The sequence below is a fragment of the Platalea leucorodia genome (assembly GCF_965183815.1).
Source record: "Platalea leucorodia genome assembly, chromosome: 1".
Taxonomy (NCBI): domain Eukaryota; kingdom Metazoa; phylum Chordata; class Aves; order Pelecaniformes; family Threskiornithidae; genus Platalea; species Platalea leucorodia.
Genome location: NC_138823.1, coordinates 11,970,441 through 11,987,801, shown reverse-complemented (window position 1 = coordinate 11,987,801; position 17,361 = coordinate 11,970,441). Strand labels below are relative to the sequence as shown.

General features: G+C 47.4%; 1 protein-coding gene across 1 annotated transcript; it reads right to left on the bottom strand.

Moving 5' to 3' along the window:
* Positions 1–9,961: 9,961 nt before the first annotated feature.
* Positions 9,962–16,741, bottom strand: LRATD2 (LRAT domain containing 2). Its single transcript, XM_082315073.1, has 2 exons — positions 16,650–16,741; positions 9,962–16,150 (listed from the first exon to the last, which is right to left on the bottom strand). The coding sequence occupies exon 2, from the start codon at positions 16,143–16,145 to the stop codon at positions 15,231–15,233; it is 915 nt and encodes a 304-aa protein (XP_082171199.1). The 5' UTR covers positions 16,146–16,150; positions 16,650–16,741; the 3' UTR covers positions 9,962–15,230.
* Positions 16,742–17,361: the final 620 nt, after the last annotated feature.

Here is a 17,361-nt window from a genome sequence, read left to right as displayed (position 1 = left end):
TCAGACCAGGTGTATCATTTGCCTGCCAAACATCATGCTCACAAAGGACTCTCCTGCAATGAAAATGACCAAATTCAGTTAGCATCTTGATTTGTATTAGAAAAGGCTTAATTTTTAGTGCAATGTAAAGTTACATGTTATCAGGACAAAAGTAGCGTTCACCAGCTTAATACATTGAGATATATCAGCTGCTGAAAGAGAAGAACAAAAGATTATTTCATAGGCCATCAAAAGCTTGGAGAAAACTTCTTTCAACCCCTTACCATCTCTGGAACAAAGCAGTCCAAAAGGCTGAGAAAGGACATCTTATGCTTTGAAGATCTTGACAGAGATGACACAGCTGTTTTGCAGTGTTATCACCTATTGTTTCCCCGTGGCATATTTCTGCAAGAATCTTCAAGAGGTGTTTATAATCTCAGTGACAAAACTCTTAAAGTGTTCTTCATGGTCACCTTAACTACAGTCTGTTCCAGGACGATGAAGTAGCAGCTAACAAGCATCTCTGTTTCACACAGGAAGGGTGCAGGAGTGGGATGCTGGCACAGATCCTCATGCCCAAGGATGGTACCTGTGCGGAGGAACCCGCAAGACTGTGAGGCTGAGAGTGCCCAGTTCAGTAGTGAGCAAGGTAAGTGCTGGTGCTGGGTGGTGATTCCTCATCTAGCCCTCTCCTAAAAGCAGAGCTGAAATCCCAGACAGATCACACATACAACAGCAGCTCCACCCCTCAGAGTGGCTTAGCCTCATACCTCTGTGAAATCAGGCTAAAAATATTCATCATGGGAGCACCTGTGACAGTTGCAATGTCATGGATTATTCAAGGTCTATCAGATGGCAAAGGGACAGATGCTGTGGGCATCTGCAGCATTCACAGACTGTTCATCAATGTTATGAATTTATGTGTCTATCTCCCGCAGGTTCTGCTACCGATTGTATTCCTGGTTATATGGGTCAGACAAGGAGGTACATTCACTAAAGGAACTGCAGTCTCCTAGACTTCAGAAACTTCCTTTCCAGAGGAAATATCCTATATTGACTTGATGTGGTTCAAGAAGGTGGCAGGGAGAGGACTAGAAGCTTTATAGCAAGACCAGCTTGGCTCAGAAGAAGGGCTGTGTGCTGTGGATTCAAGACTCTTATGGGTGAAAGAGCCTTAGAGAACAGCAAAGAAATACTCTTGGTCTCCATGTAGAAGTTGTTATAGGTGTATAGAGTGACACATTCTGATAATCTCTTTATTATTTGAAGAACCTTTTTTTTTTTTAATAATGCTTTTATTCCAGCAACAATGGTACTGTTCCAATAGCTCTGTCAGAGCTACTGAGCTGTGAGTTAGCCCCGCTGCTGCCCTGAGAGAAGAAGGTGGAAGCTGCTGAGCTAAAGCAAAGCCTCTCAAAACCTTTTCAAGCTGCAGAAACCACCAGCTCAGGGGAGAGGAAGTGACTGAAAAAGGAGGCTAAAGGAGACCTAATAATGATTCCCTGAGGAAAACTGCTGGTCACAGCAATTAGCTATGAATCCAGGAAAAGACATAATTGAAAGGAGAACAGAGGTTTTATTTTAATTCCTCAGTGTCCCGGAGCACTTTGGATGGGAGCTAAAGGAATACTTTTCCTTTCTAAGCAGATCCCTAGAAAGATCAAACCCATGATATCCCCGGGGTGTTGGGGCCATTTGGTGGCCAGAGCCGCCTCCCAGCCCCAGCTCTTCATTCCTCATTATGGCACATTATGGGACAACTGCAACATTAAATATGTTACATTCATTATGGAGAGCTATGGTCTACAAATGTGACTGCGTGGGATATCTGTTTTTTAATGCAGGCTGTGAAGGAATGTCCCTTTTTGTCATGGTCAGAGAGGAGCTGACAGGCTCATCAGACACTTCAAAAAACCTCAGCCTTTCAGTTAGCAAGAAGCCCAGTGCTCTCATGTGCTCAATTTGTTATAAGGGGAATGCCATGCAATATTGCTCGGAGTAGTTATAAGGCATTAGCTGCCATCTGATTTAAAAAAAAGCCACTCATTTCTCTGCAGCAGTTCACCAATGATCAGCTATACACAATACGTCCCCAATCACCTGTCAATGGAAAGTCGTCTTTTGATTTCACTGGGCTTTAGATTTAGCTTGTGAGAGGCCAGGCCAGATAATAATGTGATTTAAACTGAAATGTGATTATTAGTGACTATTTTCCTCCGTTGATATCAGCAGAGAAGTTGACTTAATTCTTTAATCAAAGCAGTAAAGCATTTCAGCAATCTGTAAATCTGGCCGTATAGTTACAAAACTGGGAAAATTCACAATAGTGCCATTTTTCTTTGCAACTCCTTTATCTCAGCAAAAGATATTTAAGCAAACCTGTCACAAAACACACTGCTGTACAATGATGTATAAATTGACCGATGTTCCTGTTAGGAATTCTTGCCATAAGTTTTGCAGCAGAGGAGAAGGGCAGAGCAGAATCACTTTGAAAAGCATCAGTGTTGCTGGTTAAAAAATCACTGCTCCTTTTTAAAACCCCATCTTGTGTCTTTACTAGGCTGTATCATGAGACACTTACAAGCTGTGTTATATTAAAATGTTTAATTAGAAATATGAGTTATGCCTTGCATGGTAACAGGAAACCACCATAAAATATCAAATAATGTATACTCTGATAGTCTCAGACTATCAGAGCAGTCATGCATAAGTTCAAATCCCTTTTCAGTGGGACGTTGATTAAATTCTTTGATGAATCTAGGCCCATGCATTCAGCAGCTTCTTCCCTTTCTCAGCATGGGTTTAGTTATGTGAAGCCAGAAATGGCCTTTGTATGTTTAGACTGTGGGAGCACGTTCAGCTGGAATCTAGCCTTGCACCTAGGGTTAGACCTCTGCAGTAATTCAACTCTGCTTGTTCCAGCTCCAAACAAAGACAAACAGGGCTACAGAGTTATGTTACTCACTAGAAGTTGAGGAATCAGCTTTCCATGTGGCATTATCCTCCCACCCCCTTTCCCCCAGGAATTGCGCAATGTAAGTTAAGCTTTTGCCTTTGCCATTATCTTGCTCTAGTGGCTTGGTTCCAACACGCGGCTGTGTACCACCTCATTATTTATATCCTGCTAGCATCTTATTTAGTATCTCAGCTTCCATCACAAATGTATCGGGATAACTGCTTTTTCCTGGATAAGAGACTCATTATAATTGCAGCTTCTCTGCAGGGGTCAGCACCTCCTCCCCATGAATATGATAAGGTGCTCCGAGTGCCACGTCACCTGCAAATGGTGTTTTTCCCTGCAGAGTCACTTCCCACGGGCTACAAGCTGCTATTGAATTTCTGCAGTAATATTTTAATTTAATAACTTAATTTAAGCTTTAATGGCTTTCTTTCCTGTGCTTTGTAGTATAATTAATTTGTGTGATGGCAGCTCACTAGACTTGGGGATCTGAGATGCATCTGGGCATGCAAGGGTTGTAAACACGTAAACCTGCGTTAGGGCCTATTGAAGGTGGGCAAATGCAGAGCCGTGCATGGAAAGAATAAACTATTTCATCCTTAGGGATAATCAGAAAATAATTTGTTAATAGTTGGGAATGTCTTTTAATCATACCTGTAGTTTGTAATAATAATGATAAACCCAACAAAAGTCCGGTCTACTGGCATTTAAGATGGCTAAGTCCTAGGCTTCCTGGGCCTGGAAGTTCTGGCCCAACACCTCCAAATATCATCTTGCATGCATGTGTGCATGCCCAGGAGCTGTGGGCACTTCTGCCTCTTGAAAACATAGCTCAAGCAGATACTACAGAGACCCTTTGAGCCTGACATTGAACAGTCCACCATGGGACTTGGTTTCCTTGGCTTACTTAGAGCTGCGGTTCTGTGCATATCACATGGAAGAGATAAGGGCTGTCACTGAAAATCCTGAATTGCTGGAAGAGCTGAAGCCTTGGTGTCCCACTCCTCCAGAGAACACTGTAACTGCAAGACTGCCAGCTACTTGAAGGTGGAGGTTTCTTGTTCCCTGCTGGTAGTGCTCTTCTGCTTTGATATGCTGGGTTAAATATTCACTGAACCAGAGAATACAAATGGCTCTGGCCCTAAGCGCTGGTTAGACTGTTTGATCAAGTTGTGTGTTCAAGACCATGCTCTGGATTAGGCAGAGGAGAGGTTTGAAACTACTTTCCAGGCAAAGGCTTGAGCTGCCCACTTATCTGCAAGTCTGGGCGCGGGTATCTCATTTCTTCAGTCTGCAGTGAGGACTGAAGAACCCAGCTCCAGGAGACAGGTTGTAGCGCAGAACACCACGGCTAGGTGTGCACACCAGTCTGCCCCACAACTGTACATTTTCCTTTTCTGCACATCTCTTTTATAGGTGCATTGCTTTCTTGACGAGCTGAGGAACAAGAGCACAGAAAACACAAAGAGGAAAAAACACAGCATCAAAGATGTTTCCATAGAGTAACACCTTTGGGTCTCGAGGAGAGACCGTGTACACAGTGCTGAGGTTCCCAGCAGAGCACCTTTTCCCCATTGGACATGACCAACAGCTCTAGTGAAAGCATTGTAAAGAAGAGTGCTGCCAGCTGCCTTCTACGGGAGCTGGATGAGTTGTGTATGGAGGCCTATTCTCCACTGACACAATTTACATAAGCACTGCACACATTTCTCTGCGTGCTGTCAGGGTGCCTTGATCCTTCTCTCTGGAGGCTCATCTTCCTCTGTACAATTTCTGTGGTGTGCCAGGTACCCCTGTGGACCTGTTTTGCTCAATTAAACCTTTTCCAGGGATGTGAGTCATCTATTTCATGGTCCAGAACATCCTCATTTCATTTCCTCTGCCCTCTGGTGATTGACTTGATTAATACTATGTAAACACCTTGAGACCTCATTGCACTAACTACTGTACAGAAAGAGCAGAGCTTGTCCCAGAATGCTTGTTCTGAATAGGACAAGATGGAAGAAACTCAGGAGCAAGGAAAAATTAGAGAGAGCCCTTACTTTTATATGATCCTCAGTTAACTTGGTTCTTAACAGTCCCAGTTAATTTCCGCTGATGAACTTGATATGGGCAACAAATTCTGGTTCCAACACACGGACTGACCACAGTCCTTAGTGACCATAAGTGAGCAAAATGAGTCTCATCATTGACTGTTTGATATGAGTTTGTAGCAAGCTCCAAACCCTTCTAACAAGCTCTGCCAGCTCTTCCTGATCAAAGGGTGCTTGGAGTTCTTCATTTCCATCTGACTCCTGATCAGGAGGGTCAAGCACCCTTTCAGCAGGTGTTAGGGAGAGGCCGAGGTAACTGCTGGCCCTGGCATACAGCGAACAGCGTGTGGCCAACAGATGCAGCAGTTTGCACAAAAGGGGACAGAAACTCTGCTGAGAACAACATACAGAGATGCTGAGCAATGGTGGTGACGTGCCATGGGGCATGGTCCCCCACACTCACTGGAGCAACTGTCCCTGCAATATCAGGGCATCTCTCAGCCCAGGCTCCTGAGGGACTGCACAGGGTGTCCGTGCCCAGGTGTTGGTTGCATGGGGGCTGCATGGGGGCCTCTGTGAGGAGAGGCCGGGGCTGCCCCGTGCCGCACACAGCCGGTCCCAGCCGGTCCCAGCCGGCTCCAAGGGCCCCACCGCAGGACACAGCTGAGCCCCTCAGCCAAGCTGGGGGCGCCGGGGGGGGGGGAAACAGGTTGCCGAAAGGGCCAAAGGCGGCCCAGGCAGAGGAGGAGGGAGCCAAGGCGGGAGCAGCAGCAGAGGCAGCCCGAGGGCGCAGGAGGAGGAGGGCAGGAGGGGCTGCAGGCCCGCAGCAGGGATCCCCTGCAGCCCTGCAGAGCCCCCGCTGGAGCAGAGCCCCAGCCTGCAGCCCGGGGAGGGCCCCAGGCCGCAGCAGGGGGATCTTTCCTGCAGGAGCTGCGGCCGTGGAGAGCCCAGGCGGGAGCAGGTTGTCCCTGAAGGACTGCAGCCCGGGGAAGGGCCCGCGCTGGAGCAGGGAGAGGTGTGAGGAGGGAGGAGCGGGCGAGAGGGGCTGGGATGGACTGACCGCAACCCCCATCCCCACCCCTGCGCTGCTCAGTGTGTGGGGGAGGATTGGGGGGAAAGTGTTTGATTAACTTTTGTCTTTCTTTCTCACCATTCAAATCTATTTTAATTGACAATAAATTTAATTTTCCCTATGTCGAGTCTGTTTTGCCCATGATAGTAATTGGTAAGTGATATTCCTGTCTTTATCTCGACCTAGGAGCTTTTCCATCTTATTTTATCCCTCAACAGGACTGAGAGAACACGTAGGGGCATGGACCCTTAGCCAGGGTTGACCCACCGCAGGGAGGATGCAGCTCTGCAGGTCTGAGGCTGCAGGGAGTTCCTGGGGCTTCTTGCTGGGGCAAGGGGAGAGGGGCTGCTTGTCTGCAGGTGTGTGCTGGCGGAGGGTCCGTGTCACCAAGTAAAGGAGCTGCAGCAGGAGGTCAGCAGAGTGCGCAGAGCCAGAGATGATGAAAAGGAGGGTGACTGGATCCTCTCTGACACCTGGATACAAGGGGAACCTGACCCTTCAGCTGTACTGAAGGAGGGACAGGCAGAGTCTGTGCTTATTGGGCTGGAAAATAGAGACTGCAATGATGGTGAAAGCTGGAAACTTGTCACATTTGGAAACGGAAGGAAGGCTCCTGCTTTTCCTGAAGACTTGCAATTACAGAATAGGTTTAGTGCCTTGGTGGCAGATGAGTGGCTGGGAGCTCTGTGCGATGAAGCACCTGAGCTAGGTAAGCCTGAGCCACATGGCAGCACCAGGAGGGAGCAGGGAGTGACTCCCTGCTGTTGGGGACACAGGATCCCATCTGCCAACCTGACCTGCTGTCTAGGGAGGTTTGCTGCGTGCTGGGGGCTCAGATCTGGGACGTAGAGAGGCTACCGAGGCTTGTCCATCCCTCAGACTGTTAGCCCCTGCTGCTTTTCAACATGGCCACCAATGACACAGCCGCAGAGATCTGGAGCATATCACAAATGACTACATGGCTCTGGTGGCCAAGAGCATGGGGGCCCAGGTGGTTTCCTCCTTGATCCTGCTGGTGAGAGGAAAGGGCTTGAGATGGACTGAACAGATCCTGCTGGTCAATGACTGGTTGTGCAGCTGGTGTCAGCAAAAGGGATATCCGGCTTCTATGACTGTGGGACCCTCTTTGAGGTTCAAGGACTGCTGGGAGAGATGGGATCCATCTGACCAAGTGGGGAAAAACGTCTTTGCCAACAGGTGGTCAACCTGGTGAGAAAATCTTTAACCCAGGAATGTTGAGGGAGGGAGATCAAGACCCACAATGAAGTGAGAAGTGGCAAACTGGGTGGTTAGGCAAAGCGTGCAGACCGGTGTGGGCAAGAGGCCTTAAAAACAGCTGAAGTGGGCTGAAAGGGGCTCACCCAAAACATACGTACAGGAATAAGTGCCAACTTATGAGGGGAGACGCTCTCTGGAGCACACTTACAAGGAAGAACTGTTTGGGGATGCAAAGGTCCAGGGCAGCCTTGGCTGCAGTTACAAGATAGTGTGGTTCATGATTTTCAGAGGCGGGAACAAGGCAAATTGCAGGAATACAACCTGGACTTCAGGAGAGCAGACTTTGGTCTGGTCAGGGACCTGCTTTGAAGAATCCCATAGACACAGTCCTGGAGGGGAGGTCCATAGCACCTGGTTGATGTTCATCAGTTACGTCCTCCAAGCTCCAGAATGGTCCATCCCTGTGTGCAAGAAGTCAAGCAAAGGTGCTATGGATGATCAACGTGTTCTTGACAAAACTCAAACATAAAAAAAAGCATATAAGAGGTAGAAGGTTGCTTGGAGAGGTCATCTGTCTCCGTCATTGGAGTTATTAAAAATCTGACTGGATCCAAGCCTGAGCAACCTGCTTTAGTTGCCCATGCTTTGAGCAAGGGGGTAGATTAGATGATCTCCAGAGGTCACTCCCACCCTTAAGGATTTTCTGTCATTCTGCAAGTCTGATGTTCCCCTGCTCCCACCCCCTTCTAGTGCTTGGGCACCTTACTCTTGGCTAAGGAACTGCCTCCTGCCGCAGTGCAGAGCTCTTAAGAAGAAAGTACAATGCAACCACTCTTACAAATTAAAACTTAGGCTGCATTCCTTTATAAAGACAAAGGAGCTGTTAGCGGTGGGCAGCCTTCCTTTATACAGTACCCTGGAGATCTGAGCATAGTTTCAGGATGGAGAAAGACTGAAAATTGATTTCCTCTTCTGCCTGGGGATGACAGGGATTCAACCTTCCTATCACTTCCAGATTTTTGTGGGGTGAGGACTTTCAAGAGTGCTCTGCTGGAAGTGACCCACAGTGCAGAAAAGAGAGAACTGAAGAGAAAAACCTCTCTGCAGAAGTCCAGTGGCTCAGAGCAGCCAGCCAAGAGCACAGAGACCTCATCACAGTCCATGTTCCTGTAAATGCATTTTACAATAACCCAGTTCTAGCTTGGGTGTGTTCTGAAATAAAAGGGCAGTGCAAATGTCCTTTTTAAGAAGCTCCTCTTTGGTGTCTGAGGTCACATACATTCTGGGAGCAGCCACTGGGATGTGAGGCAGGATCCTGCTTGCTGGATCTCCCTCCCTATGGGCACAGGCTGTGAGAGAAATGACGAGCTGCTTTACTTTATATACTTGGAGAAATTTCTGGGTGAGAAAAAGGCCCAGAACCTCAAGATTCTGGAAACACTATGGTAAATGAGTAAAGGGAAAAAATAAACAAACCAACCAACCAAGCTTCAGGGTTTAGTGGCCTCCAGTGCTAGGTGGCAGCTGAGCAGGGATTTTCAGGTATCGATTCAATCACCGAACTCACATTTTTGGTTCTTCATGTTCTTTTTCAGATCTAATATCAGACACCTGAAAATTCAGGCACTCTTGCAGTCACATAAGAGCACAGCTGGGTGCCTCGTACATCTTGTTCAAAGTCACCTAAGTCCATGCCAGAGCTAGAAATTAAATGTTATGGTGGAATCCCACCTGTGGCCCTGAGCCTTAAAAGCTGCTGTCTTTCTTATAAGAATTTGTCTCACTGTCACACCTGTGAGAAGGCTGTCAAGGACAGCTGCAACCCACAGACGAGCTAAGATCTCCACCAGCACTTTCAGCAGAAGTCTCATCTTGTTACATCTAAATTTCCTCAGGACGGTTTCACTCGAAGTATTCTTGCTTGAGCTGACTCGGTGCTTTTATGTGAGATTCAAACAGCTCCTTCTGGTCAGGATCTCAGGGAGAAGTACAGTTTGTTTGTTGTATCGCTGTTTTTGTCATTGTGGATGTGCACACAGTGGAAGGCTTTGACGAATTAAGAACCATTACCCTATGGATGTAACGTCTTACTACAATGAACGACCCTCATCACCTTCAGCCTGGTGCGGGTAGAACATAGATCCCACTCCATCCCTGGAGCATCCACCAGACAAAATATCACACAAACTGAACAGTTGTACAGGTTTTCAAAAAAATCCCTATGAGTTCTGATGTTCTCTCATTTCTCCCCCTTGCAGACACATCTGTTCCTTTAGCAGTTGCTGGCAGACAAGACAAGCCCGGGTGCCAACTAATACTATATGATCTTCTGCTGAATTCATTTTCCACTTTTAAAATTAAATTATGGGCCAGATCCTCATTGGATTTAATACAGCTATTGCCTATTAAGCAGCTGATGGTCTGGCCTTGTACAGAGATTATTCTTACTCTCTCTTTGGAGGAAGAACACAACTGAAGAGTTAGATTTTGATCCGACATATGAAGTCAGTGAAAACACTAATTGTTTTGTGTCTGATGCATCCATCATGAGAAATCATTAGTTTTCCAAAAAGCTGGGGAAAAAAACCAGGCCATTCAAAAAACAAAGAAAAAGAAAGAAAGGTTGTAAAAGATACTATAAATCTTTTATTTCTTTTTAGTTACTATGCAGTGCCCTTCATTTTGAAGGAAATGGTACAATCAATGATCTGTACTTCTTTCTCAGGAAAAGAAGATATTTGCACTAACAATTCAACATTTACTGACAAAAGACAGCTTACAGAAAATGCTCATGGTGGGAAAAAAAAAAATCGTATTTTGTGATTACACTTGTTATTGTAGATGATTCCATGAAGTGTTACAATGTCAGGTGTATTTCATTCAAGTGTGCATTTAAGGAAAGCTTCTAATTCAATATTGATGCAAAAGAACCATCTAAGCCACCAGTGTTTGAAGTCACCCTGATTTCTTCCTATCCACAGTTAAAGAAAAAAAATCTAATCTGAAAGTCTAAGCCCATTATACAATACACCTGGCCTTATCACTGCACATTGATCTGTAAGAGTAGTCAACACATACTCAATTAACAGTAGATTTCTTACAAATAGAAACTGCTGTTGGAAACAATATATTTCCTACCTCTACTTAGTTACTAGCCTCTGATCTGTTATATAAAATTAAAATTTTGCTTTCAAAAAAATATTTGTTCCTACATGGCTGTTAGAATTATGGTTGGTGCTGTTAATTGTCAGAAAAGCACAGGTGGGGAACCACTCGACAACACACTTCACACACCCAAGGACAGACCTTTGGTAAAACTTTACCAAAGGAGAAGAGAAAAAGAAAACCACCATTACATTCAAAATCTGAGATATATTCATCACATAGTATTACCTATTTTAGTATGGAGAGTGGAATATTGAATTTAAATGAACAAAACTTAAGAAGTTTGCCCAGGGTTTCATTTATACAAAACAATTGAAAGTTTACTTCCATAGTCTAGGGTCCTTCAGTCTGAAGAATATATTTTTCCAAGTAAGAAAAATACAGTTTTTGAATCAGCTTTTGGGTATTTTCCCTGCCTACCCTGCAACTGCCTACTATGTTGGCCAGGTGAGCTCTAGAGAGTTGCTGTAATCAATACTTTGCATTCACACAGAATCAGGGATAACCTGAAATAGCCTTCAGTTTATGTCCTTGTTCACTGCCATGGAAGGTGAATGTCTAAATTGTGTTTTTAAAATTACTCAATCAAGGGATAATTGTAGGTTTTACTATAAAGCCTTTTCCAAGACATTATTTGCATCAAACACACCAATACTCCGGGGAAATAAGACTGCTCATCTACATTTCCTAGCTAGAGCTACATTTACACATCTGGGGCTTAGTCTTGCCAGCCTTAACATGTGCATAACGATATTCACAGCAGTCATCCTATCAGTAGCGGTAGATATGCCCAAAGGAGTAAATTCATATAGATGATGAAGTGTTTGCACAATCAAAGGGCTTTTAAAACAAATGATATTAACTTTAAACATTAAAAACACAAGGGAAAGTTCAAGCATGACAAGACAGACAAAGCTACCAGAGAACAGTCTGCAGCACGATCATCAGCATAGTTTACAACTACTATGTAATACACCTCGCTCACCTCTCACAGCATCAGCTCAGCTCCTGGATTTCCAGGGCGAAACTGAGGCCAAACTTTGGGGTGGATTCCATGAGCCTTGTTTGGACAAGAGGTCCTTTGAGAAACAGCTTTCACAGCACTACTTGTTCTCCCCCAGTGATTATGCAACCTCAGATCCTCCACGCTTCCACCAGAGACCTCAGATTGAAATTCCAGGCCCTTATTCACAAAGAAATGTAAATATACACTTAACTTCAAGCACATGAATAGTCTTACTGATTTTTCAAGTGGCTCAAGATAGGGTCTACTCACAACTTCAAACTTCAGTATAGGCTTAGGACCTTTGCTGAACCACAAGTTCTGCAGAAGGATCACACCTGAATTTCTATATGTTAAAGAAGAAGCTGCAGAGAAGAGCACTTTTATCTGTTCTTTTCCCCCTCTCTTTTGTGATCTACACAAAAGTCTTGAAGTAGACACATACACAAGAAAGTCTGTTTTCCTTTCTTTAAAATCAAGCTCTAGAAATCCCAGCCTAGTCTGCAGGCAGCAACCAAGTACAGCAAAGACAAGAAACCAAGCAGTTGTGATGTGCTTCTACAGCAATTCCTGTTCTCACATCCAGCTCATTACAGGTCCATGGCTTTAAAATCAGACTGCTTAGAAATGTTTGCAGTGGTGTTTAGTAGCACCTATTAAATAACACTTCCTAATCAACAGGTAGGGAAAAAGGACTGGCCTGTTAAAGATTAAATAGTTGCATTTTTATCTGCTGCAATAGGAAATCCTTGTACGGAGGTAGCCCTCTTCCAGACTAAATAAAAGAATTTCAGGCTTCCCCCCATCTTCTACTTTTGCACATAATAGAATACTGGGAGACAGAATAAATCTCCAAACATAGCTTGCAGAGAAATTTAAGGATTCCAAATATCTATTTTTTAAATACTGAACACCTGTACCCCAGGTGCCAGAGGAGCATGTAAGTTTTATACCACAGCAGAACGCATGCCAGACTTTGCTTTGCTGTGAGGCAAGCTCCCCTCTTCACTCTCCGTCCTAGCAAGGCAGCGCAAGCTCTGGGGTTCTCTGCTAAGGCCCTATGCCTGTGGGAATTTATCCCAAAAGGCATGACCGGTACAGAGAAGCACCAAGATCAGCACAAGACACAATTTCAGTTGGTCAAAGAAGCTTTGCTCTCCATTCCCAAGCAGATTTGGTCCTTTTTTTTTTTCTTCATAAAACCAAAAGTGAAAAAAAAGAACAGAAGACAAAGCCAGACTATGCAAGGTATCTCAGAAGGAGAGAAATGGCTAAGTGTCATAGTTCTGATGTTTCAGACACAAGGGAAAAATATTTTCACAACTGGTTTACTGTTTAGTACCCTGTAGATACATAATGTTTGACATTTATAGCAGTTTATATACTTTAAGACCTAGAATATACTTTAGATCACTAATGAAAAATAAACCCATTCAGAGGACTGGAAAATAATGTGCATAACAACTTACTTTCAAATGCAAGGTTATGAAGGGATTATTTCTTTTTAACTTTCAAAAATATCTGTAAGAAAATATTATTTTACATACCTATATTACACAGTGAAATAAACTTTGTTATGTACAAGGTTTCAGTACAAAAGAAACCACAGCCAGACATTTACTCATGGTCTAGATAATCTCAGTTGTCTCATATCAGTCAGTACAACAGAGAGATTCTCCTTCACTCTTTTTCGGACTATTTTAGTGATCGTTTCAGCTTTTAGCGGCTACTACTAGTAGTTGTATAAAACCTGTGTGCAGACATCCACATATTAACCCTATTACAGTTAGATATGGGTAGTTATTATGCTCTCAAAGCATGGTTGCAACATCTGCTTGGCAACCACAGTAACTTGAGTATAACTCAATTGCATATTGGAAGAAAAAAAAGAAACCACTTAGTGCAGACACCTGAGCTATAGCATTCTAAGGGAGCTTGGTGTTAAACTCTCCTTTGGATTTGGGTATTTCACAGCCCAAAATGACAGCATGGACTCATTAAGGAAACAGTATATGGTGTATTTGCATAACCCTAAAAGTTATTTTTCCTACTGAAGTGAGGATGAAGTCGTCTTTCACAGGTTTTTCCTAGCTTGTATATTTTAGGCAGAAAACACAACACCACAATCTATTTGGATCACACTGGCAAAGTTGCTTCATATAGTCTTAACTAATAAAAAGCTTGTATCTACCTATTCTTAAATGACAAACTTTCCTCCTGTCCCAGGGGTGGAAAGGACACGGAGTACCTTGCTATTTGTGGTGTAACCGTAAACAACTGTGGGGAAGACTGTATTAACTATGCTTCAAGTTTACATCACACTGTTAGTTTCCATTATTTAAATGAACTCAAGCTTATCTTCAAGTTCACCTCATCACTATTGTGCTTTAAGGGGAAGGAATTTTGCATTAGAAACCGTCTCCAAATCGGTGTTGGCTCACACACTTCAGAAGCCAGGACAAAGATCTGAGAGCGCTGCCTGTGTGGGAGACCAGTTCAAGAGTTGAAAACAAGTTCAGGGAATATTCAAGGCAGGCAGCACCGCACTCCCCTCCCCTCCTGTTTAATGAGGGACTTGTGCAACAACTTTGGAGGCATGTCCTCCCTTTTCTCTAATTCTATAGCTCAGCTGCATATTATAAAAATTAGCAAAAAAGGAAACATGAAATCCCTAATGAAGAGGAAATTGCTTTGTGGTAAGGAAGGAAAAAAGGAACACCCAAAGCCCCCTGCCTGCAATGCCTTCCAGCCTGTGCTCCCTCCCATCACAGCTCTGTTTACTGTGGTGCAGAACCTGTGACACGCTCACGGCCAGGAGCACCCAGCCAAGAGGCCACCCTCTCAACGGACAGCTTACTCAAGACATACTCTTGCACATGAGCAACGTGCTTCTACTGCCTTGATGTGTACCACAGATGCAATCGAGAGCTCTGCCATTTGCTTTAAGGGAAGCCAGGCAGCCTGTAACGAGCACTGGCATAGCCCGGTATCTGCCACTAAGAGTCCCAGCACACACCAGTGCGCGGAGTCCTTAATCGGGGTTGCAAACTTCCTCCTTCCCTGGGCCCAGTCAGCAATAAATACATCTTCTGTCCTCAGAGCCACACGCTGATAGCAAAGGAGGAGCTCCCCCAGCCCATCTGCAAGTTCCTATCAATTAAGAAGGCACCAGGCACATCAAACCCATTTCATTAAAATTAGGGGAGATTTCTCCCTTACACGTTCCAGGGGACTGGCTACCAATCCACTCAGCCTTGCACCAGGCAAGAAAGCAGTCTGTTGCAATACCAAGCGGAGCCACAACAGAAGAGAAACAAGCAGAGAAGGGAAAGCAATACCCTCATGCTTCTTAGCTACCAACTAATCACACACCGAGAGCTATGTGGTCACGTCCTGAAAGTTGTTGGCTCCTCCTTAATAGTATTAAATACTCTTAACTTCTGCTGATAAGTAGATGTCAAAGGCATTTAGCATCTTGTAGGGTCAGGCCTACTGGCAGATGGTTGAGGGAAAGGCTATGCATGAAGAGGGCAGAGAGGAAGGGAAAGAAATGGGAGTGGAGAGGGGTAGAATTGCCCTGAGTTTTATCGTCTAGAAGTCAGTTAGTGGTTTTATCATCAAGCACTGAAGGAGTTAAGCACTAAAGCACAGACACTTAATCAGCTTTCCCCCCTTCCTTTCACATGTGATTGGAATGAAGCTGCACCGAAGCAGCCCAAAGGGCTTATAACAGCTCAATTTCGCAGCCTTCAGTTTTAATCCCCATCACCCAGGCTAAGCAGCATGGTGGTGCTGCGGCTGCTACTCCACAGCAGTCTGAGCACCTGGATGATGATGATGATGGTGGTGGTGGTGGTCTTCCTCCTCCTCTTCCTCCTCCTCTGCAGCCTGTAGGTGGCTGGAGAGCTCCTGGATCACAGCAGCCCTACCAATCTGGTCATTTCTCCTCTTCTCCATAATCAGATCCTCCAGGCTCTGAAACTCCAGCGTGTGGCTGCGCTTCTCACCCAGACGGATCTGCAATCGGTAGGGCTGCTTGCCTATGCGCAGCTCCCCGCCGATTTTAAACTCCCGCTTGCCGTACCGGCACCAGGCAGCGAAACACTCAGAGTTTCTCCAGCTCAAGTCCCGGTCCTTGCAACCCACCTGCTCCAGGGCATTGCGCACCACCACGGCCGGGCTGAGGGGTTTGTAGCGGTACAGCTGGTTGGCAATGCGGCCCCGTCTGCCCTGGCTGGCGTCGGTGAGGAAGCTGTTCACCACCTCCAGCCTATGCAGGTGTACAACTTGAAAATCCCCGACATAGACCACCCAGTGCGGATACTGGGCCTGGCATACAAACTCCACCAGGTCACCTGGTTTGCACCTATTCAGCAGGTTCTCCGGGGTGTAGGTGCTCAGATGCCCCCCACCTCCTTCATCACCCTCCTCCGGCAGTGCGTCCTCCTCAGAAAAGCTCTTCTGGTAAATACACTCGTCCCGGTAATAGACCGAGCACTCCACCTCATGCAGCTGGGGATCGTAGGGCTGCAGGGCAGGGTGCTCACCCCCCAGCTCATGCACCGAATCCTGCTGCTGCTCCAGCTCATCATCGTCATTCGAAAAGATGTAGGAGACCCCGATCCTGGGCCCTTCATCTCTGTCCATACCTGTCGGGTCGGCTGTGGGAACTTCCTTGTAGTTCAGATGGGTCAGCTTCTCCACCTGGTTCCCCATGCCCGCTGCAACGACAGACAGACAGCGGGGCCATGAAGGCAGGCAGGGGGCGAGCGGCTTCCAGAGAAGCAGCGGGGTGGCAGGGGACGGCTCCCCCCTCCGCACGCACCCCACCTCTCCCCGCTGCAACGCGGCCCTTGCGAGACCCCCGAGGGCTGCGGGAGCCCCGCGGGGGGGACAGCGGGGGCCGCAGGGGGCTGCGGACCCCCCTACCTGCACGGAGGGAGGCGAGGCGGCACCGCCACCTGTTAGGCGGCAGCGAGGAGGAGGAGGAGGAAGGCGCAGGAGCCGCCGCGGGAGCGGGCAGGCAGCGAGTCACCTGTTAGAGGAGGGCTGCAAACGCCGGGGGAAGGTCTGGAGGTCCGACTTGGGGACGGCCGAGGTGCGGAGCCCGAAAGCCGCACCGATGCCCACCTTCGCGCCGTGCCGAGCCGAGCCGGGCTGCCGGCCAGGTGTGCCTCCCCCCCCGCGCCCTCCCCCGGCACCGGGCGGCTGCAAACTTACCCGGCGGGGAAGGCTGCGCGGCGCCGGGAGCGGCTCTAGGGCGAGCGGGCGGCGGCGGCAGCGGCGCGGCGGCGGGGGGCGGGCGCGCAGCGCGGCTGGATCATGGCCCCGGCCCGGCGCCGCTCCGCGCTCGCCGCGCTGCCGGCACTGGGCTGTGCAACAAGCGCCGGGGAGGCACGGCCAAGGGGAGGGAGGCTGGATCCGGCTGCGGACGCCCCGGCGAGGGCTCAGCCCCCAGCATTTAAAGAGGCAGCTCTTTTTTTTTTTTCCTTTTTTTTCCCCCCTCTCCTTCTCCACCCCCCCCCCCCCGCCTTTCCTCCTCCCCGCACGTTTTCCCCTCTCCTCTTTCCTACGTGCCAAGCGCTTTGCTCCTCGCCGAGGCTGATTTGGAAGCGGAGGTCGGGCGGCAGGTCTCTCGCCGCCGCGGCTGCAAAGCTCTTGGCGGAGCTTGGCAGCGGGAGCGGGTGTGCAACACACTCACGCACAAACTCGCACGCACACGCTCACACGCGGTCCCTTTAAGGGAACGGTGCCATAAGGCAGCCCAACCCGCCGGTTTGGAGAGGGGGGGAGTACGCGGGAGCCGGAGTTTGTCCGGGACGGCACCGAGAGATGCAAAGCCCCGGCGCGGGGCCGTGGGAATCCCCGCCGCCGCAGCCCCCGGGGCGCGGAGGGGCGCGCAGTTGGCCGCGGGGGAGGCGGCCGCCCCGCA

Coding starts and splice junctions, on each gene's coding strand:
- LRATD2 (XM_082315073.1), bottom strand. CDS start 16,145: ATGGGGAACCAGGTGGAGAAGCTGACCCATCTGAACTACAAGGAAGTT.